At 37.8% G+C, this 24,235-nt stretch overlaps 1 protein-coding gene across 5 annotated transcripts in view; it reads right to left on the minus strand.

The window, feature by feature from the left end:
• Positions 1 to 46: 46 nt before the first annotated feature.
• The window catches only part of BIVM (basic, immunoglobulin-like variable motif containing), a 30,334-nt gene continuing 6,145 nt past the window's right edge, over positions 47 to 24,235 (minus strand). For 2 of the 5 annotated variants that reach the window (XM_061349264.1, XM_061349263.1), the window contains exons 6-11: positions 23,507 to 23,601; positions 22,552 to 22,684; positions 20,350 to 20,421; positions 19,411 to 19,494; positions 17,392 to 17,488; positions 15,034 to 16,540 (exon numbers count right to left, since the gene is read on the minus strand). In XM_061349264.1, coding sequence (XP_061205248.1) covers positions 16,250 to 16,540; positions 17,392 to 17,488; positions 19,411 to 19,494; positions 20,350 to 20,421; positions 22,552 to 22,684; positions 23,507 to 23,601 — 772 coding nt within the window. In that variant the 3' untranslated portion in view covers positions 15,034 to 16,249. Of the gene's footprint in view, positions 696 to 2,009; positions 2,095 to 2,886; positions 3,088 to 3,866; positions 4,012 to 5,688; positions 5,903 to 7,004; positions 7,125 to 7,505; positions 7,736 to 8,090; positions 9,045 to 9,344; positions 9,553 to 9,902; positions 10,047 to 11,067; positions 11,129 to 11,911; positions 12,005 to 12,095; positions 12,212 to 12,706; positions 12,883 to 13,505; positions 13,691 to 15,033; positions 16,541 to 17,391; positions 17,489 to 19,410; positions 19,495 to 20,349; positions 20,422 to 22,551; positions 22,685 to 23,506; positions 23,602 to 24,235 lie in introns of those variants that run through there. The other 3 variants (XM_061349266.1, XM_061349267.1, XM_061349265.1) reach the window with 3 other exon arrangements.

Consider the following 24,235-nt stretch of genomic DNA (forward strand, 5'->3'; position numbering starts at 1 on the left):
TCAAAACATAAATAATCACTGTGCATCAGATTACAGACAGACAAACACATGACAAATAGAGATAATTTATTATTTTATCAAAAATTCATCACAATATTTACAAAGCTTAAAAGTCACAAAACCCACACATAGCCTCTCTTTTTCAAGACTTCTTTTCTTTAAGACGTTTTCTTTTTTATTCTTCTCTTACTCTGCGATTTCTTTTTTTTGCCCTCAAACACAGGTTTGGCAGTCACCAAGATTATTTTCCCCAATTCTTCATCCTCACCACTTGAACTACTGCACCTCTTTTTCTCTTTAGAGTCTGCTGACTCCATTGCAGAGACCTTTTTCCTCCTTTTGCTCTTGCCCAGATCTCTGCTTTCTGATTCCTCTATTGAGGAGTCACTAGAAGTTTCTGAAAGATGCAAATTCCCTATAAAACCACCTCCATAGACATGTTCTTTTCTGGAATCTGAATGTTTTCTTCTCTTTCCATTTTGGACTTCAGTTGCCATAACTTGATGATCTGTACAGCCTGCAGTACCTTCCCCTTTCCTTTCTTCATGCGCTTTAAGTTCAATCTCCTGAATATCATCAGCTGCTTCTTTTTCCTTCCTCTTCAGGCAAGTCACAGCTCTGCGCAGTCTCTGACTTTTAATAGCTATTTTTTCATGCTGTTCTAGCCTGAAGAATGAATCAATCCGAAGCTGAGTCTATCAAAAATAAAACAGAGAAACACCTTTGGAGGTTTTTGTGATAGGAATTCAGTTAACTATACTATAATGCATACCAAATTAAAGTAAGACAAAGGACTAACAAGATTAATATAATACAAATAGATGTGAACAATAAGGCACAATACTGCAGACATACCTATACTTTATTATAAGTTCTGCAACAAGAACCTTTACAGAAACTAAATAAACAGCAAACTCTGGTGAAATTTCATAAACACTGTCCTTGATGATTAGACATATGTTGCTATTTTCAACCTTAATACAGAGAATCTCTGTAGTGCTCTTATGTCCTTACCAACACATCATTAGCTTCAAGCTGTTAGAACTACAGAATGAGTATTAAGCAAATGTTACAAGTGCACTTTACATTTCATATGCTAGTGCAACAAAAAGCGCTTATTTGACTCAAGTTCATTGTAACATATGTTGATACAGTGTAAAGATTTAAGAGCAGAACTAGAAGTACTCATACACAAAGGAGCTGCGTGACTCAATCACAGCTAGGCTTGCTGTACAAACTAAGATAGCTCTCTATATTCTCCCTAAAATTGTATAAAAAAACCCCATGCTTCCAAAGGTTGCTCCAGTAAACCTGAAAGTAAATAGCTTTAACTATGGGGTTTGGTACCTTCCACTCCTTTGAGCAACAGAGAAAACCTAGAAGACTGGTTTAGGCTAAGGATCTATCTTGCTCATGGCAAAAGGAGAAAAGAATCTGACCTTTGGCGATGAATTTTAGAACTGACTTTCACAGTACAGCAGCATGCACCACTATTCACTTTTACATTTTATTAAAGTTGACAGAACATATATATGGAAATCAGAATAATATTAATGTTGCTCAGCAGTTCAGTCTGCACTCCTCCTCAAAGAATGTGGATGATACCAAATGATCAGTCTCCATTCACCAAAATCTTAGAGGTATTTTTATAGATCATTTTTAGAGACAGCATATTGTCTTAAAAGTACCAGAGGTGCCTGAAGTACTTGTCATTTCAACTACATCCACAACAAACAGCAACGTGGAGCTGAACAGGTGCTTGATTAAGTAACAAAATTTGAAAACAGCAATGGAAATTATGTAGAGTTCCTTAAAGGGCACCACAATCATACGGAAATGAAGTCCAGAGAAGTAAGTTTAATAAATTTTGAATATGAATTAAAAAAAAAAAAATGGCCAAACCCCAGTTTCTGAGAAATTCATTTTAGATTAAAACCTTGCTGTTCATTTTAAAACAGCTCTTACACTTTTCTAGTTACCCTTAAACTACACACAGTTCTATGTTTTACCTGCTGCAAGTTCAGCTGTTTCATCACAGGCAAAAGGATTTCATCTGTCTTCACTCTGGTCCAGCCAAAGCGATTCTGACAGAATGTGCAAAAAGTTAAGGAACTCTGCACAATGGCTATTACTAGTATTCTGCAAACATAAAATAAAAATTGTCTAGAAGAAAGCTACTCTTCTTCAAAGCTTTTTCTACTATGAAACCAGAGAAAATACTCTTAAGTTACTACAGCTGACTTATGCGGATGCTTCCAGTATTACATTACATGTCCTAATCATGCTGCTACATCTCTATTAGTTACAGATTTCTGTTCTCTAATATCAACATTTCCAAGAGTGTGTCTCAATGAGGGCAGAACTCATTTTGGCTATACAGCATTGCCATATGACAAAGCAAATCTTATTTTTACACTTGCACACACCGAAAGTTTCATTTGCTATTCAAAATACCATTAGCTCTGCAGGCATTGTCATGTACTTTTTATCAATTTGCTGCAGCTCAAGCCGCAATGGATGCAAGAAATGCACTGCAAGAAATACAGTAAGTAATGCAGCCTAAGTCACCATTTCTGCTGACTACACTTTGAAATATATTTGTGAAAGATGGCAGAGTAGCACACTCCTGACAGCTATGAGATTCTCTGTGAAACAGCCTACTCTCTTAGGAGGGAAGAGCCACCCTGCATGCCACACATGCATGGCTGCATGCCCTTCAGTTCCAGAGCTGGTACCATTGTAGGATATCATATGCAGATGGGGCTGAGGGCCCCTCATGCCAATGAGACATTAAAAACTAGACACACCATTACTGACTCACAAGCCTTATGAACTTTAATCTGAGCACTCTTCGCTGACAAGTCCTGCCATACAGTAAAAGGATATTCTCTGATTTGTTCTACATCAGGCTTCCCCCAGATGAATGAACCCCTTGTCTCATCCACCACAGGATTCAGGTATGCTTCTGCCACTGCTGGATTTGGGAAACCTGAGGAAAGCTGCAGGTCCCGCAACTTCTTCTTGACTTTGGTGTCACGTGGATTAGGTCTCAATTTCTTATTCTTCTGAGCCTCATTCCACCACTCACTGAAAAACAGAGGAAAGTATTCCATAAGGTATAATTTGGAATATCAAGAGCCACCATGCTAATTTCAATAGCCCTAGTCTCCCTACTTCAGTTACTACATAAAGTGAGTAGAAAATTTCCCAAATGGCCAAAAGGACATATAACCTGAAAGCAGAAAAGACAAAACATACACAGTAAACGCAGCTGTTGTAAGCCACAGTAGCAAACATCATCTGGATTCCCCATAAACTGCTAAACAGAAGACCTAAATTTAGCCACACACAGGGAGGATGTTCCACATACAATGATAATTTTTAAGGTTTTTTTTTTATGCAAAAGAAGAAAATAAAAACCAAAAATATTTCTAATCATTCTCGCCATTGCCAACACAACTGGCTTAGATCCTCTACAAATCTTGTTCTTCCCCACAGCCTACCTGTCTGTCTCTTTCCAGGTCATCCACTCCTCACTCATCAAGTCTCTTTTCTCTATGAGCAAGCTACAGCACCTTCTCACAAACACAGGGAGAATAAACCTCCACTCCACTATGGATCCAACTCCGCAACGAATTCAGAGGCAGTCGCACAGTTCTACAGCTGTTCTACTGTCTTCTTTAGTCTCACTGTAATAGCTGTATCAGTATGTCACCTTATTTACCTGCCATTTCAAATAGTGACATAACGGAGTCACATATTTTACACTTAACTTAGTCTCCTTAATGATAGTTGTATGCTTAAGCAGCAGAAAAGTATATTCACTATTATAGAAAGATAAAAAAGCAAAATATGATGAAGCATACGCAAATCTCAAGAGAGGTTCCAAACCACGCCCAGGAAATTCATTTAAAATCTCCATCGCTGTTACAAAGCCAACATTTGGGATACCCTCAGTGTAGTCACTTCCAAGCAAGTATGCCAAATTAATTAGCTTGCTTCGATCCAAACCTGTAAAAGTGCATAAACCAATTAAAACCAGTGGATCCAGCATACATTCCCTTACAAATTAAAAAATATGTTACCTGAAAGGCAAAACCCAAAAGGAACTCAAATACATTAACTCTGTAAAAAGTACATTTAAGTCAATGTCAGGATTTGCTAAATTGTATTCTGGAGCACATTAGCTCAAGCACCGGTAGTTGTGCTAACTCAACAAATACATCTTTGCCAAAATTAAATGTTACAATGTAGAGACCATCTGGAAACATTAAGAGCTAAGAGATACTATTTTACATATGTATCTCCAGTTTCTCTCCTGTTCCCATTTAATGCTGATCTGCAATCAGTAACACCTGCATCAGAAATAAAAACATTCGATTTGAATTCTAGTCCATAATATCAATGCCTCTTAAATGTAATACCAATGCTTCTTAAATGCCATCTTAAAAGTGCTCCCAAACTAGAAGCCTTTGCTAGTGCAGTTATTAAGTGGACAAAAAGAGCCCATGAAATAGCCAGAAAGGAGGAATAACTCAGCTGACCACTTGTATTTGGTATGCTGCAAGATCTGAGGCAATCAGGCTGATTTTCAGTGACTAGCTTCAGGAGTTTAAAGAACAACATAAATGAATAAATAAAATCAGTTGATAAAAGAAGGGATGTGTGTCTAAGCACACAAAGCAAGACTATTGGCATGCTAGTCAGGATATCCATCAACTGCGGTGAAAGAAGAATAGTGCAATGCATGGAAAACGAGTAAAAAGCACAAGACCAGAAGAATGTTACATGAAGACCGATGGTGATATTTCCCCAATAAATAAATAAATAATGTTCTGGTTTACTACATTAATAACAGCTAAAAAAAATTAAAATAAAATAAAAAAAAAAATCACACACATGCTTCCACAGCAAACCTTCCAAGATATGGTAGCACACCTAAGTAGGTATAAGTAGGGTAAAGAAAATTTTTCATGCAGTTTGCTGGGAGAAGAAACCAAAGACATTTTTCACCAGATAAAAATGTGGTGGAATTTTACATGCTGAAGGCATTAAAATTTTATTTCAAAGTCTATAGCCTCTCTCAACTTTGAAAACATCAAAACCGATTTTAAGAGTTCCACTTAAACAAGGCATAAGAAGTTAAAATTGGCTCATATTTTCTTTACTACACTATGTGACACTAAAGTTTTGTAGTTCATAATTAGCAACAATTTGATTAGACTAGTACAAGAGTAATCTGAAAGAAAAAAAAAAAAAGCTGTCAGCATAACTAAATGAAAAACCTTTTACAGAGCATATACGTATGCCAGACCCTCTCCTAAAACATTATGTGTCAGTATGTTCAAAATTAACTTTCATTTCCAGAAAACTATAAATCTGATGACATCAGAATATAATTTTCTCACCACGTCAGAAAAGCCATGCTGACATTTACCCAGAAACAGGTACCAGGTTTCGTATCTCCAGTCTTGATGTTCATCACACTAACTCAGTGTATTAAATGCAAGTGCCTGAAAATTCAGGGGCTCATATGGCAATAAAACCAACCGAGTGTCTTTACAGACTCTCTAAAGAACAAGCATTGTAGTAATACACACAAAATTCTGTAGAAATTACAACTTCAAAAAGATAGGTGGCAGTGCTGTCTTAAAGACTGTATTTAACGAATCACTACCTGAGGCTTACCTAGCTGGTTTTGAAAATCGACATACTGATAATACTCCACATATTGGTTTTGGCTGAAGAAATTTTTATAAACATGTCGTGCACCAAATAACCAAACATCACTATCATCTGTAATTGTCCCAGAGGTCTGATCAGTAAAGTCCAATACAGCACACTGTGCCTCTGCCTCCATTGGAGCTTCAATATACGGAATGCCAAACAGACGGAGAAGCTCCTGTAGGATGAAGAGAAAACAGTTAATATTGCATCTGAAGAATGAACTTCTGTTACACTTCTGCTTTACTCAGAACTGCTAGATTCACACTTGGGATGTATTTAATATTTCATGACAAATCTTAATTTCTGCTGAGAAGTGCCAAGCACAGTTAAGGAAAAAATCACACACATCTCAGGCAGATAGTGCCACATGAGTCAAGCACTACTTGATCACATTATTACTGCACAGTCTGAGAGCCTGCTACCTTATTTGCACAAGCATACTTAAGTATCTGCACATCACGGAGAAAAGACCATGTGTTACAACTGTGTGGCCTCCATGGAAAAAAAAAAAAAGAAAAAAAAAAGGATGCACATTAAATAAAAAAATAAAATGAGTCATCACTTCAGAGATTAGTATGAAAGCCTATGGGAAACATTCATATCAAGCAGGAAACAGTGGGCAGACTAACCATCCATTGAATGGCATTTTGAGATACATGTTATTTAATGCATTTTAGACAATTTGGTTTTACGGAATATATTATTTAACTTCAGATAGCTTTCACACACACACCAGTTTTACAGGCTTGGGTTAGAGACACAATTCTGGATTAAGTCATCTCCAGAAATTCCATTTACTCTCCTGCTCCAAAGTTGGACGTAACAATCACTGCAAAACCTAAGTTATAAAATTAATGAAATATTTGATATGTATACATATATCTGCTCATAAACACACTTTTTCTTTTCTCCTCACTGCAGCTGGCTTTTATGCCCTGACAAAGTCCATCTCAAGACTTAAAACTTTTACTGAAATAAAGAGCAAAAGCACAAGGTCAAGAGACTTACAACTATAATGGTGTATCTACCTGGGGTGTTTTGGGTTGTTGTTGTTTTGGGTTTTTTTTGTTGTTTGTGTTTGTGGGTTGGTGTGTGTGGTGGTTTTGTTGTTTGTGTTTTTTGGGGTTTTTGTATTATAGGGCACACAGTATTACAAAAGCATTGGCCTTTAAAAAAAAAAAAAACAAGCTGAAGAAACAAGTATGAGGAACTATTTAACAAAAGAACAAAAAAATTCAAGCATTTTAAACTAAAATACATGATTCAACAAATACTACCTGGCTTTCCAAGCACATCTGTCCTGTTACAGAAGCGGCAACACGTTCCTGCTGCTCTTTCTGAGCCTGAAGCTTATTCTGCTCAGCAGAAAGGTCATTTTCTAATTCTTCTAGCTCTTCCTGAAAAACAAAACAAGATTTTCATTATTTCAACAATTCAGGTATGTTTAATTAAGTAAATCACTAAGTCTCCAACTATAGTTATTCTAGTAGCATGTGCTCCATTAATTCATACTTGGAAGTTGACATAGCCTCTATGACACAGTAAATTATAAAATCAGAGATAGGTCTATTCAGACTGCTAAAACCTTAAAGTTTCCCTCTGAATTCAGGGAGGTTATGATTAACCATCATCTTTAAAGAAAGTTAAGATCCCATAGAATTACAGGCACATATGAGAAAGCAACAAAACAGTAAGAAGCTGTCCAATAGTCTTCCTTAAGAACTACTTGGGGACACATCACTTAAATTACTAGCTCAAAACAAGTAACAAGGCGTTACCATACTGATGTCTTGCCACTTATCCTCTGCATCTTTATCATCATTTTCTCTTTCAACACTCTGATTGTTTGCCAGCTGCACTTCAGACTCCTTCAGCAAGTCCTGTGAGACAGTATCCTGTCTGTTTGTCTCCACTTCTGGAAGTGCTGTTTCATCGCCCAGTTCTTCACGACATTTAGCAGGAAACTCAGCTGCATTACTGATTTCAGTTTCCACTTCAATAAAACTTCCTACGAAAGGAAAATAAAGAATTCAACTTCCCACTGCTTGTCCAAAAAAAAAAAAAAAAAAAAAAGTATTCATAAGTGATTTTTCTTCTATATGCAGTAAATATATATAAGGATTGTGAGATTACAGAAACCTAGTGGTTGATCATTCCTACACCAGTTAAGTTCAATGCACACAAGAACTTCAATGATAAACTACAACACCAAGGGGAAAAAACAGCTCAGATTTTTCTCCCACCTCCTACATACAAGCAAACAGAAGTATTTTAAAGCATTTCTTACTAGGAGAAAAGGTTAACTTCAACTGACTACTAATACAGTATAGTCCCATTTTTTTACCCAATTAAAAAGCACATACCATCAGAATCACTGTCTTCAGACTGTGATATCTCTTCTTTTTCCTCCTCAGGACTTTCTGCTTCTGGGAAAAGTATAATATCCTTTCGTACCTCAGGTACATTCTCTTCTATTTGCAACACTTCTTCCTCTACATTTAGAGAAAATTTCGAATTTTCCTCATTTTCAGAAAGGCCTGCTGTTTCAGCATGAATCAAAGACCCTATATTAGTTTGTACAGGAAAACAGTTTGGCTTCTGCGTGCACAAGTTTATATTCTTATCTCCCAAACAATTTAATTCTGTTTTGGAACTATTTCCTTCTTTATCTACGTCTTCTTTGCCCTTTCTAGTATTGTCAATACAAGAATAATTTTCAAGTGTGGATATAACAGTGTCTTTGATTGTAACATGATTTTTGTCCAACTCCTGACTCTTTTGTTCAAATTCAAAATCTTGCATAACCCCTTGGTTTGACAAATTAATTGCAGATGTAGGTATTCTTCTCTCCTTAACTTCAGGAATCTGGTCTTCCTCATCTGAGCTACTAAGCAGCAAATCCTTCACTTCTGATCTTTCTGGTAGCACTCTATCAGTTCTAACAGTAACAACTTCCTCTCTTGTATCATCATCACCATCATCACTCAGAGCTTGATGAATTGCACGCAGTGTTCTTGGAGACACACTGCCTTCCTCTGCTACAGACAGATCCATGTTCAGTCGTCCTGTATCTTTATCCCCCAGTTCTTCTTCTGAGCTGCTTTCCATCATAGCTGCCTGGATGGCAAGCAAAGTCCGAGGAGAGGGTGGTGCTGTCACCACATTATCTTTCTCTGTCTGCAGTTTCTCAGTTTCAACTAGCTTTGCATTAGCAGGAGATTCAGCGATTTCTTTTAATTTAGTAAGTTCAGGCACTTTTGATGAGGGCCCTGCAATAGCTTCCAAGTCTTGACCTGTAACTTCTTTTGCTTTAATGCCTAAAAGAAAGCGGTTTTGTTTAATATTTTTTTAGTAAAAAAAATGCTTTATACTAACATTACATTTTATAGAATGATCATCATTGTATAAAGATTAATAGACCAGTTTTCTACACACTTACAGATCATAGTTAATTATGTCTAACAGTAATGTACTGATTTCATACAAACTGGTGGTTACATGCACCTGTAAACAATGATCAGGGTTTGGGGTTTTTTTTTGGTGGGTTTTTTTTTTTAACAGAGTTGTAGACTGCAGATACCAAACAAGAGGTTTTACAAAATTAAGACCCAACGTACCCTTTATTAGGATATAGTGAGAAGTATCCTCCGAGAGTACCTTTCTATATTCCACTTCTTTCACAAAACCACCTTCATTTTCATATTGTGTTTGGATTTCACCAGTGTGCTGTTGATTCAGTTCTTTCTGTACATTTTCTATACACCGACTGAGGCTGTTTTTCTTAAGCAAACCTCTAAGCTGGTACTGGGAAAAGGCATTGGATTCCTTAAAACAAACAAATAAACAAGTCAATTTAAATAAAATTCCATGTAGCTGGACCTTTTAAAAAAGTTCATCTCCCATCCTCTGGAGAGGTAACACGTTTAAGCAGGTAACATTTGTCTTTTAGTGACTGCTGCACTCCTGGATACTTTATGATAGGGTCCTGAATAGACAAACATGAAGTCTCTGTTAAGAGTCATTATCTCACTGGGGCTTTTTCCTCTCAATGTAACATCTCTTATTAAATAGGCCTGGGGGAAAAAATTCCCACATCCGATACTCTTACGTAATATTCATCTGCATTAATGGCAATAGCTCCATTCTGATGGCTTAAAAACCATTTTAAATATTACCTCTGGCATTGCTTCAAAAAACGTTCTTTTTCGTTTTGTAAATTCTTTCATCTCAGTCAAAATCTCATATTTTACTTCAGGAGGCAGCTTCTTGAAATCTTCTGATTCAGTATCTACAGACTGAGGATTTTCACATAATGCTTCCTATAAAAATGGAAAACAACATAAACACCTATTTTATATTACAGCACAGCAAGAACAATAAAATATTTAGAGCATCATTTCAAACAACAATCACCCACCCCCAAAACCTTTCTTGCTACTGTGAAGAAAACAGTTAAGGGGGGAAAAAAACCAACCCACCAAACAAACAAAAAATAAAAAAAAAAAAATAAAAAAAAGCAAACAAAACCCACAAAAAAAGCCAAAATCAAACAAAACCAAATGAGATAACTACCTAATAAAATAAAATACATAATTGTTGACGTACTCTATACAGAGAAACTTGGGTTTATTCTTTTTACAAAAAAATATGTCTAAATCACAGAAGAAGGTCCTAGAGCCTCAGGTAACCCGATTTTATCCTTCCAAGGAGGTTCCCCTGAATGTGAACTACTTCAAATATAAACAGTATTTCCAAGTTTCAAGAGTTTTTGTTGGGGATTTTCTTGTTTGTTTGCTTTCTTTGATGAAAACAGATAACTTTATTACCTATTGTGCCATCTTAGATTACATATTTCTCTTCTATCTCATGAGATCAGCACATCAGAGGGAAATATAGAATTTATCTGTGAAAACTCAAGGACTGGGGTGCTTCAGTATCAGTTCTATTTGGAGAAGCACAGGAATTTTGTTAAATATGCTGTCTTATGTGTGCAAACATGTTCACAAATGCATACATTTTGCTTATATCATACAGGAAACAATCTCTTCTCCACATATCCAAAGAACGTAGTCAGAAAAGAAAGATACCATACAAAATTCCTATTCTGCTGTATTTCTACTGTGGAGAAAAATACATAAATACATTTGTACTTCCTTATTAGTAGGAATTCACAGAATATTGAAAATTGACTTATTTGCTTGATAACTAACACTATAGTAGGACCCATACTTCCCCAAACACTTCCCTTTTTTTTTTTTCTAAACTTTTTGTTTGTCTTTTAGGCATAGCACATGAATGAGAGGATTATTCACAGTAACAGTTCAATTAGGATGCACTTACATGCAACATCTTCCTTTGGCTCATTCTTATTTCCCATTCTTTTTCATCTTCCTCCTCTGAGCTAAAAATCACGATGAGAAAAAAGGAAAAAAAAAAAAAAGGATATTTACCTAGGAAAATAAAGTTCCTATTTTAAGCAAAAGGACCTTAGTCATCACTTCACCAAGTACAAAAATTTGCATACAAATATATGTATGCATATACATACAAACACTCATGTGCACGCATATAACTACATACACAAACCGAAAAGATCTGAACAGAAAGCAAGACTTGTGTCACTTAAAACTAGATTGAGACAACTGTTACTGTTTAAGTTATTACCTCATTCTTATTTGGTCCAAGCTTAAAGTATATATGAGATATGCAAAGAGTAATCCAACAGATACCTCCACATTTCCACCTAATATCACTTAGAAGATGTCGTTTGACAAGTTCATACAAAGCCTACTTCTGCTGAACATGTCTGCACTGCTAAATGAAAGAAATAAAGCTGTCACACACCCCAGCTACTCAAGCTTGAACAGTCAGTTCCATTTAGTCACACAGACATGGCTGCAGAGACTGAGGCAGCACTTTCATCCTTAAACATTAATCCAATTTAAAATTTAACCTGTGGACTCTAAGGTGCTTCTGTTATTTTTGCATAAATAACTAGAAGGCTTGTGTACCCACACCTATAAACTAAACTCTCCAAAAGAAACTGAAATAAAACAAAGATATACCTTATAGATTATGGAGCCTCATGGATCAAAAGTCTTCCAGCAGCCTCAAAAAAATGTGGGGTTTTTTTAATCCGAGTTTATTATTGCCATTTAAGCTAATATTTCTTAATTCTACCTACCTGTTCTTCTCTTCTTCCTGTAAAGGCGGCAATGCATATATGTCATCAATTTCTTCTCTTCGAACTTCTGTAATACTGGGAAATGCTTCATGGCTTCGGGAAAGAAAAAAACTCCAGTGATTAACAGCTACACAAAAACTTCCCTGCCACTTATAAACAAGGATAAAATACTTTGTATTCTTGCCTCTTGCCCTTTAGAGCATTTTTGATAACTTGTCTCTTCAGAAATGTTTTCAAGATTTTCTCTGCAGTTTTCCTGGAATCATGGCTGGCGATTTCCTTTCTTCGTCTTCGCTGAGCCTGTGAAAATATAAACACCAACAGGATTTTGTTGGATGATGAAGATACAAATTTGGCAAATTACTGTTATAATTCTGTGTGCTGAGCCTATGAGAAACCCCTAACTCATCCTACATCAGTGGGGACATAGTCTTCAGGTTCTCCAGATCCCTCTACGTTGATTTCCTCTGTTTGGACCCAGGTACAGTTTTCAGCTTTTGGGTACCAACACTTGTAAGTACAGTGTTCAGGTTCATTCTGAAGCTAGACCATCATCTACATCTCTACAACCCAGTTTCTACACAAATCAAACCCGAATATATGAAAAGGGAGGTGCTGCATGCTCCAACAGGTACCCAAGAGTGAGACTGCAAAGAACACCTGCACAGCAGTGCCCTTCAAGCCCCCCATCTTTATAGTGCATAAGCAGAATAACAAGGAAATTGAAAATGGCTGCTTAGTACTACCAAATATACACCCTATTTTGCACTACAGTGACTCAGGAAAGGCACTTACCAAGGTCTGCCTCTTCAGAAGTGGGGCCCCTCCATCAAAAACAAAGACAGGTCGAATCCGGAAAAACAACAGCTTGCAAAGTCGACGAAACAGAGTGAGGAGGTGAGCATTTTGTACAGAATAACCACTGCGATCTCTGGCTCCCTTTATTGCTTGGTTTAACCAAATACTGATATCTTGAAAGAATCATTAAGAAGAAAAACACGCACTACATTATGCATATACCATATTAATAGTTTCTATAAAGTGCACATATCTGACTAATAGGATTTTTCCTACTGTTCCAGGCTTGACTTATTGAAACCAAGACTACCCAAATACTTGAAATCTTCAGATAAAAAAAAAAATCTTGCCCCTATTGCCCTGGACAAAAATGAGAGCTGAAATAACTGCAGCAAGTAGTACCTCCCCAGTTATTCTTACAGATAAACAAAGGGTAACTTTTTTGCACATCTTTCCAGTATTGAACCAAGTATATACGATGGGAAAGGTGATACAATAAGTGTTTACAGTTTTTCATCTTATAATCCTACCAAGAGCAGCACATTAACTGATAAAGCACAAAATCCTACAGCCCAACACTTGCGTAAGGAACCTAGTAAAAGACTCCTTTTTTAAAAAAGAAAGAAAAAAAAGCTTAGTGTTCCACATATTATAGGGTATAGTATCTATTTATTGAAATATGATCATGTCTTAAAATAGAAATAAGCACATAAATAAGGTAATAAGGCAGAAATAAGAGCAATAGTTAAAACACTCTCCTTCACAAATCCAATTCCTCAGCTTATTCAAAGGATACCAACGGCAAGAATTTTTCCTTCTAGAACTTCAGGGTTTATCGGTCTCCCAGCGCATTCAAGCAGTTTCCAAAGTCCTTGAACTCCCATTGCCCTCTCTTAGCTACAGAGAGACTCTAGGAGGAACGAAAGGAATAACCCAAAGGTTATACGCTCCACGTACACCTTATTATGAGAACGCGTTACTATCACAGCACAGGCAAGGCGGCAGACTGGGGAGAGGAAGGCCGCCCGGGAGCCTCTCCAGCCGGTTCCGAACGACTCCCTCAGCTGGCGGTAAGCGAAAAGCCTCTAGAACTGCGCTCAAGGGCGGCGTTACAGCTCCTGCGGGCCGGCCGTCAGACCTCCAAGGGCCCGGGGACCCACTGAGCCGCTCCGCGGAGCGGCGGCCACCAAGGGAAGGAAAGGGACCCGGCCCGGTATAGGGTAGAGGAGGGCGGAAGGGTATCGGTCACAACACGGCTGCGCTCACCTGAAGTGGGCGTCAAACGCCAAGCCCAACTGCAGACGCGTCACCAACTGCCTTGGGCCTTGAAGCCCCTCGCAGACCCGCCCGCAGCCTGCGCACGCACCACCTTGCCCCGCCCCGCTGAAGCATGCGCAATGGTGAACGGCTGTGTGGGGGTGTAGAGGAGTAGCTTTTGGACAGGCCTGCGGACGGGACGGTCCCAGCTTCCTTCCCTTCCCAGCATCATTCCCTGTGGCTGTAGCTGCCGTAGGTGAGCGAGTCCCGCCGCTCTTGCAGATGGACCCCACGGCTGCAGCCGCCCGTGGGGAAGCCCAGGTGGGGAGACCGAGGCTGTGCGCCAGCGCCTGAGGCGGGCTAGCTCCGCGCCTGCCCGCTCGAAGGGTGAAATGCTACACACCACCTCGCACATGCAAAAACCGTAGTATTTTTGTGTCTCTGAACATGGTTTTCCCCCAGCCTGTGCTCTCCCCTCTCCTACACATCCCCAATGCACCCCCGCCCCACCCGGCTCCCACCGGGAATCCCTAGGAAAGCTCTCAGCTTCCGGTCCCCAGGGACATGCATCACGCCGATGCCGGAAGGATGGAATATCCAATGCGCTTCATTGAAGTGTACCCAAAAGCAAAATAAAGTAACAGGCTACTGTCAGAGGGGAGTTCCTGTTCTTCAGCGCACCTGATCATTAAGCAAAACTTGAGACGTCTGTGTAACTCACGTAAGCCTGAAGTCCCCTAAAGAACACAACTACAGTATTCTAAAGAAATCTGAGGCCTCAGCTCAAATTCACCTTGCAGAAATAAAGTCTGAAAATAGTTCATCTGGAAAATAAATTTTCAAAAGCCACGGGTTTTGCTCAGTCATCAGGCTGCAGACTTTAGGCAATTACGTATTAGAAGGTCACAGTGGCTGTGCAGGCTTATGAGCAAAGACATCCTATCTCCAGGACTACCTTTTGCTAAGTAGGAGTTGCAGTCCTGATCCTTCACTTACCCACTTTCCCGAAAACCTCCACTAAACGTTAGGTCTCCATTCCCAAGACAAATGAAAAGCAAACAACAAGATAGAAAACAAATTTTATTGAATGAACAAAAGTGCCCCCCCCCCTTTTTTTTTTTGGTTAACAAAAGCAGCGACCTACAAAACCCCTGCGTTCCATGACAAATCTTTTTATGTCAAAAAATTAATCCTTGAGCAGGTGTGAATATCTGTACGCAGAAAGTTGAAACCGCTGAGATGTGTTTGGGAAAACAATTGGATTAATTTCAAATTAGGGAAAAAGAAAAAGGAGACTGCACAGGGACACCTGAAAAAACTTGAGCTGTTTGCTGGCCAAGAGTTATGTCATCAGGGCTGCAAGCAGCTTTCAGCACTTGCATCCCCTTCACCCAAAAATTAAAAGAGTGGCAGAAAAATGACAGAGGTTTCAAGAATGAACAAGGAAAAGAACTGCCAACAGAACACAGTGTTCAGCTAGCTCATTTGGCTAATGGCAAATGCAGCCTTTTAACACTGCATTCTGTAAAATTGTGTTAAGCGAGTCCAAGTTCTCAAGAGGCTCCAGGGTAAGAATTCAGTCACTGTACCCACAGAGCAAAAGCAGTATAGAAGGTCCATCCTCAAACATTCCCCACCACAGGTGATTCCTCTCAGCCTGAAACAGGTATCCAGCTAAGGGAAAAGAAACTGAGACCTGCTTGACAAAATATGATTAACCGACTGACAGAAATCCACTGGGCACTAAATGGAGAATGTACATTCACTGTGTAAATCTGACAAGGTTTTCTAACCTGTATGATTTTTTTTTCCTTTTCACTGGATATGGGCAGCCTCAATAAAATGGAGTGTTCAAAAGGAAGGCAATGTTTGCTTTTATCTTTACATAACTTGCAGAACAATCCTTTTTATAAAGTCATATCATAAATTTCCATGCTTTTGAATACTAAGTATTTTCAATGAAGCCTGCTTATAACATTGATTAATTTCAATCTGCTCTTTTGTTTTCACAGATGAGGACATAATACAATTATTTCAAAAGAAATGATTGATTTTGCAGTCCTATTTAGTTTTGATTGCAAAAGTACAATAACCTGTGCTTATCTGTCAGCTTATACATCAGATCTCATCCACTGCAATCCTATAATTAGATTTATTTAATAATTATGAAGATGCATCTTGTACCATAACTTCTATTCATACTTATTCTAGGACTAGTAGATCCCTAATATGTCTTGATTAAAACTAACTTTAATATATCAACTCTATTAACTAAAGTTAATTTTAATCATTTCCATCATAATCATTATAACTCTGATACCCACTATTCCTCCTCTCACGAAGATTAGACTTCTTCCATGTAGATTCTTGATGAAAGCCAGCACTGAATGATCGACCCAGTCGTCCATGTTGTTTCTTAGAGATATTGTCTTCACTCTCAGATTTGGAAATTCCTTGTCCTGGTGTTTGGGATTGTTTATCCTGTCTAACATTTCCAAATGGAAAATTCCAAGGACCAAATCTTTGCCAGCTAAGTCTCTGAAAGGCAATGATGCAATGAAGATTTCCTCCGACCTAACCAAAGTAAAAAGGTTCACTGTTACATGCACACAGTCACATTTATAACATACAAGGATATTTGAAATTAACATCTTGGTGGGTAACAGAATTCTTTTAAAAAGGAAAACAAAACACCCTCAACAACACACACACAAACAAAACAACCCACAAAACCATATCCATGAACAAACAACTCTGCTCAATCAGTTTTCATTGTTCCCCAGGTTCAGTAAATCCCTTCCTTCTTGTATTTTAAAGTTATCACTTTTATCTTTCACTGGCTAGTATAACAGCTTCTGCTAATCTTTTCTCTCCAGCCACCCTCACATAAATATCTGTTCTGGTCCCTTCTCATCCTGCTGACATGGTCTTCCATAGGGTCTCCACATTTGAAATCATCTCTTCCAACCTATTATTTCCCATAGACTTTCAATGTGCAAATTGAAAATACATCTCTGATCCACGAAGTCTGCTCAAGACTAACACAGACATTCTTTTATGGTTGATCCTCCTTGACTGTACTTTCTGTCCTTCTTACATGTAGGTAGAAGGTCACGTACCAAAAGGATCTGTCTGTATTTTATCTATAGAGTATTTCTATACTTGCTGTAGCTACATTTTAAGTCAATGAGGTTAAATATTGTGATTAAATATACTGTATTTGCAGATAGCCTGGTTCATCCTTCCAAATGCCAGGCTGCTGCTGCTTTGTGTCTTGTCCTGCAAGTAAATATAAATAACTCTGGCACACAAGTACCCACAGTTGATTCTGGCCTTCAACACTTTGTAACAAATTTCTTTTAGTGAAGTTATTCATACTTCAACAGTGTAAGGTACTTCCTCCCACCTTTGTAAGTTTACCTTACCTTCTTTGTTTTTCGATGCTGCAATCCTCTCTCTAGGTGACGAATATCTAGATATTCTGGATTTTGGGTGTTTAGGTCAGTGACAATATCTGCCCACCTACAGAATAAGATTATTACCACTCGGCTGGCATCTATTAAACGTCAGCACTACTAAGACTCACATACACACAGATCAGCAGCTTCAAACAGTCTTACTAGTGATTTAAAGATAAATGTGTAAAGATGTAAAAGCCTCAGTATTACAGACATAAAGCTAGATATAAAAGTGTCACTTTTAAACAAAGCATTCACAGTTATTATTCCTGATCTTGGGAAACACCTTCCAAAATTAGGAAAAGAGCACCATGAGTTGTTAGTTGCAGAGCTCACCCTTACCAATTCATCAGTTTGTGAAAGGAAGAAGCAAAGTGTGGTTTAGGGAAGGAGAAACACTAGCTTTTACTTATTTAATCCTCTCTTCCCCTTCCATACAAGGTTTTTTCAAATTCTTATCGGTGCGGGGGGAGGTTTCCACCCACTAAATCTGTTTTCACCAGACAGCTCTTCCTATAACTCACTCCTCCTTTGTATCTAATTCCCATTTGTAACAAACCATCATTTCAACCATTCCCCATTCACCCAGCTCTTCAGAGTTTCGCAACTTCTTCTTGTCCAACTGAAATAAATGTCCCCATATCCCAGACCTCTTTAAGCCTACACTTTGCTTTTTCATTTCCATAAATGTGTAATTACCACCTTCTCTCCAATACCACCTCCAAGTTCAGAAAATCCATTTCTACCCCAAACCTTGCCCTCCTATCTTAAGCATTGAGCTTTCTGCTAGCTCTCACTGGGATAGTAGCAGGAAGAAGAATTTGTCTCCACAATCAGAAATAACACTACAAAGATTTGCAGTATGTTTCAGAAACCTTTTCCTCTAATCATTTGTAGCTTGTATACTACAGGACAAAATCCTATTAGTGGGATGTATAGGATGCCACTTAGCACAGCAGCCCCATGCATAATTGTGATTTTTATTTTGTTGCACTTAATTTTATTTGTCCAAAATATCCAGCTATTTACAGTTATTGACATAGTCACATCACTGACAAAACAAACAAACAAAAATATCTGGCCTTTAGGTACTCAGTTAGATTGGACTGGCTATGAAGCTGTCAGATAAACACTTTCAGTTTTTCAAAAGAATGAGAGAATAAAGAAGAAGCAAAGCAGAAGCTGTATGATTTCTCTATTATTATCATCACCACTATTATTATTTTTCACAGCTCTTTTCCTAATACATCAAGAAAAAAATCACTCCATAATTAATTCAAGGGGTGGCAGAGAAGCTATTTGCTAAAACTTATGTTTTAACCACAGAATTGGTTTCTTGAGAAATAGTAATTTTTTTTAACTGTTCTGTTTGTCTAGTTGAGACACCAATTTTGTATGAGCCAGAGCTCATACAAAACAAATATATTGTTTTAATTCATAGATTTTTATTTTTAAAATCCCTGCCCATGGCAGGGGGGTTGGAACTAGACGATTCTGAAGTCCTTTCCAACCCTAACTATTCTATGATTCTGTAAGCTAATAACACAACTGAGTAAAGGCTGTACCTGCACCTGAGCTAGGAGATCTTGGTAGCATGATAATATCCTGTGCACACCCCAGACACAGCCTGTATATGTCCTCAACTACACATAAACTCCTCCAAGTTCCGTACAGCCTGTAAATCACATTTGGCATGATCACAGACAGCTGAGGCATCTTCATGACTAATGCGAGCTGCATCACACTCAAACAAGAGAAACAGGATTTGGCTTTCAGCAGCTCACGCATGTCCTGCCACATGATACAAAACTGCAGAGCCAGCCTAGAGGTCAAAACATGAAGTTTCTCACTAAAGCACCTGCTTCCGTTAAAACTATAGTATATTCACTCAAAAGAACTAAAAAGTCACTAGGCGACCCTTAGTAAAGAAATACAAATTGTTCTGGAAAACCCCATATTGATTTATATTCTTACCAAGTAACATACCTTTTACAGTGTATTGTCGGATGTTTTCTGCTCGGCTCTCCAATTAAGATCCAATATTCTACTTCTTGCTGCAAGACACGACCTCTGTTCAATAGAAGATACAATCCTAGTGAGATTTATTGTGCATACGAAAAAGAGAGATAAACATTCTACTGCTCTTTTTAGGATTGGCTAATGTTTAGAATTGCTTCCTCAGCCAAACTAAAAACCAGTTCCTGTGCTATAAACAGTGTTGCAATTGCATAGGGAGAAACTTTTTGTTTCACAGGTCCTGGGAGAAGCTAGGAACAAGACAGAATCTATTGCTTACTATTTGGGAAAAAGACAGACCTTCATAAAATAAGTGTTTCTTGGATGAAAGGCAGTATAATGTAAGATCCAAACAAACATCTTTCTCCCTATCTGTGATGTCTAACAAAGTCACGAGAGAGCCCCTTGTTTTTCCAACTATACCCCAGATGACAGTTGTTACTAACAGCTGTAAGAGTAACCAGTAAGAAATCAACTGGCAACTTCAACTGCTTCCTCCTAAGGTTACAGTACCACATATTAAAAACCAAAACCTTCAACTGACACTATTTCCAAGTTTGTGAGCAACTTCCAAGAAACTCAAAGCCTGAAGTAACTTTGCCAGGAAAAATTTGTGACGGACATCAGAGCAGACTGATGAGATACAAAGGACTGCTCTGTGACTTCCTGTGTCCAGACTGATGAGATACAGAGGACTGCTCTGTGACTTCCTGTGTCTAACCATCCCATGAGAACCTACTTCCGCTTCAATTGTGACAAAAGCTGAGATTTTTCTGCCTAGGGTATTAGACAGCACATAGCCTTACTCTTGTAGTAATTTGTTACTTATAAAACTCTCTGCAAAATAAAAATGTATGCCATCATTGTACAGATGGGAAACCAAGACACAGGACAGATTAACTGACTTACCTAAAGTCACACTGGAAGTCTGTGGTTGAACTGGGAACTGAACCTAGGTCTCCCGAGTCCAAATCCAGCAACCTAAGATCATATAGAAAGTCTGTGGGTGACCTAAGAACTGATTCCTAAGCTCAGCCTATTTCTTTTGGGATTTTAACATTACTTAGCTTGATTTTTAAATAAAAGGTTTCCTTTATAACCAGAATTCAAAACCAGGTAAACAAGAACTGCTGCAGAATCTACTGGTAGTCCTTCTCAAACATATTTTTTCCCAGTAAGATATTAGAAGATACAAAAAGAACAGGATGTTCTTCTGGTCAGAGCTCCAGGCAAAAATGAGGCTATAAAAGTTCCCTGAAATCATTACTTTATGTTACATTGTTAGAAGAGATCTGTTGTTAGGATTAAAGTCTAATATTTGCTTTAAAATAATATCACTAGTAACTGAGAATCCCTTTCAACCACAGGTAAAGTATCAAAATTTTTGTTCTTGCTCACTGCTAAACAATATAAATTCAAACTAGATGTAAGGCATACTAAATTTCCACGCACTGCATCATACTGTTTCTCAAACTGCATTTTTTATCCAGTAAATACTTTTTTTTTCTTTGCTCTTTCAGTGCAGATTCTTAGTAACTGATCAAGCAAGCAAGACATTAACCTTTCACTAAACTTAAGCAAACTAATGCAGTGGGACTTCTATTTCAGATATGTTTTCCACACTCTTCTCACTCACGTGGCATGTCAGTGGAATAAGTTTCTATATTCTTTTGTTCATATACTAAAAGCTTTCATTAAGCCTATGGTCACACTCACACTGGGAACAAATTAGATTCAGGAGATTATGCTTTATTACCTCAAAAAAAAATACCATTTTGAACTCTAAAAGGTAGATCTAGCATTCTCCACTCTGTGATGTGACTACACCTTCAATACAGCCAAAGGTAGACTGCTTGGTAAGCAGACTGCAAGACTGAGGCTCACCTTACATCAGTGACCTATTCTTGTCATTGTTTATCATTCCCCACTATTGGTATCTACTAATTTTGCCAGGGATTGCCTTCTTATGCTAAATGATACTACTGATAAATACCAACCAACAGTTGAACCTTGATAAAAGTCCAGCAGAAACCTCCACTACATACTGTGTTTGTAACTACTCTGAGAGAGGAAAAACAGTTTGATTCTGTGGTAAAACAAACTACTCAGCATATCAAACAGCAGCAAGTTAAATGCCTTATAAAAGCAAAGATAAATTGCCTCAAGATTATGAAATTTTTCAAATTTAAAATTTGTGGGTTTAATGGAAGACTTTCCCTAAACTCAGTATGAATATCAATTATATTATCCTCTTTTAAAACCTATATTTAATTGAAATCTGTATAAACTATACATTCTTTTATCCTGAGTAATGTTACCTTGACAAACCTGGAATTATTCAGGTAATTGTATTTTTATTCTAAACCAACTGGCATATTAAGTTTCACACGGTCTTTGAGAAGTGCTTCAGCATTCCAAGCATTGTTTAAAAAAGCCAAACATACTGTGATATGCCACAGACCTCTTCTAGCTCCTCTCCCTACCCCCTGCCAATTCTTGGTAATAAATTATTCAGGTATTTTTATTCTTCTAAGCTTTACACTCCAGTAGTTGCACTTTATCATCATTATTAGTCAACACTGCAAAAAAAAGTATGTAACCACCATCCTGCAGTACCTACACATCCCCTGTTCTCACCATACGCACTGTTTCTATAAGTGCAGATTTTATCACACCTGCTTCATAGTGGATTACTATCACTATAGAAAAATCCCACCACACACATACACAACACACACTTACTTCTTTTGTTTCCCTTTAGAAAAAATCTGTCTTTTTTCAGCCCATATGGTTTTATTCGTCAGACTAGTTACCTCCACTTGTCCTTCAGGTAAATAACTACCCTCTCTATACCCAGCTAAAATGTACCTAAATAATTTCTTAGTACCAGTCATAGTTTTCTGTTTGAGTTCTCTCAATTTAGTCTGTGTAGTTGTGTTTCATTTTAAATCAGTCCTTTCAAATCACACTGCAGTGTTTTGCTACTTCAGACATAAATGCTTTTACAACATACACTGAAATGTTACCTAGGGATAAAAAAACAGTACCAACTTGTAGTGAATTTTTCTGTATGTTTCCTGCATTAAAGCAAACATAAACACAGTATCTTACCTATAGGCTTTGCTGGCTTTTACTGGGGTTGCTTCAAATCCAATTGGACAAAAATAATGGTTTTGGCAATGGTAGATGTAGGCCATTGATTCATCTTTCAGTCCACGGGTTAGCTTTGCAAGGGCCCCTGCAGCTACAAAGAAAGATCAGGTTACAAGGCAGACAGCTTTGGATCCAGCACAACATATCAGCAAAAAAAAAGACCTATCTGATAATATAGAACAGTTACACTGCTTTTTAAGCTAGAGGACGTGACCTGACAGGCATGCACAAAATACAGTTTTGATTTCAAACTTCTTGTTTATTTTGGATTTTTTTGTAGCAGGCAGGAAATTAAATACTATCTGCCATGTAATCTGTACTAGGGAAACAGAATATAAAGTATGCATTCTATTTAGATCAAAGTTACATTAAAAATTACTCGTTGTGCAGAAAAAGAAACACACACTGCAACACAATGCAGTCCCACTGCCCCAAGTTAGATATAGCACACATCAGTGATACTACTGAAACCCCTAAAAGTTTTTAAATGTTTTAGTATTGTGACCTTTCTGGATCTTCCTAGTCTCAGGAACACATTCCACATTTGGGCATACAATGTTTTGTAATGTGACTGCAGTGCTCAGTTTCAGGGAAAGACTAAAAAAAGGCACCGACACAAGGCAGAATTCTCACATAGGATACCAAGAACTGGATGTGCACTGCCCTCCTGAATGCCTTAAAATTCCAGTTCTGTGACAGCAGAATATATAATACAGAATATATTTTATCAAAATAAAACTACAAATGAAAAGTTTTAGCAAAATAAAAGTAAAACCAAAAAATCAGCCAACTTGGAGCTATTTGACAGCTTATCTCAAACTGGAAGTACTACTTACTGGTTTTGTCCTGTCAAATGCTACACATTATTCAGTTTACACCCTGTAAGATGAATGCTTCAGAATTAGCTACGTACCAGTTTCTCCAGCTGTCTTGTTCTTCCCATGAGGTTTATACAGAACATATGAGCATCCCTTGATATGGAAGTGATCGTTTATTTGCCTAAACCATCTGAAACAATAAGCTTAGAGATTGTAGTAACTCAGAAGTGCAATTAAATGCAATTTTCTTTCCTCCCACATTTTTTGTGCTGGACAGTTTAGAAAAAAAAGTCTCAGAGTGCTACTAAGTACCTACCATACTAGTATAGAAACTGTAGATAGCCATGGTACCCTAATAGAAAGAAAATGTAACATATCCTAGAGAGATAATACATACTAAAGCCTTTCCCTTCATTTTGCTTTTTCAGACCCAATGTGAATCCATAATAACAAAAGGGCTGGTTGTGAAATGTTGGTTCTATTTGTGTTTAGTCCAGTCACCTCTAACTTTCAATTACTCAGCCTTTAGAAAGATACTTGGGTTCTGAGATATCAATGTTCAACCATGATTTGTAAGCTACACAAAGGGAATCTTCTAACACACCAGAAGGCATAACCCTTCAAGTGAGATCATGCTGGGCTTCTGCCACATAAGCTTCACAATGCCCAAGTGTTACACAAGTCTCATACTGTAACTCCTCACAGCAGCAGTAAGTGAAGACAGGTCTGCAACTTTTCCACATTAGAAGATTCAAATTCACATCTCTGAAGATACCTCAGGCATAAAGCTATGTCAGGTGATGGGGTTGGCTCCAGCCCTCCTT

Source organism: Neopsephotus bourkii, unplaced genomic scaffold, assembly GCF_033783945.1.
Source record: "Neopsephotus bourkii isolate Nb327-2 ecotype Australia unplaced genomic scaffold, CSIRO-AGI_Nbou_v1 NB_398, whole genome shotgun sequence".
Classification (NCBI taxonomy): Eukaryota; Metazoa; Chordata; class Aves; order Psittaciformes; family Psittacidae; genus Neopsephotus; species Neopsephotus bourkii.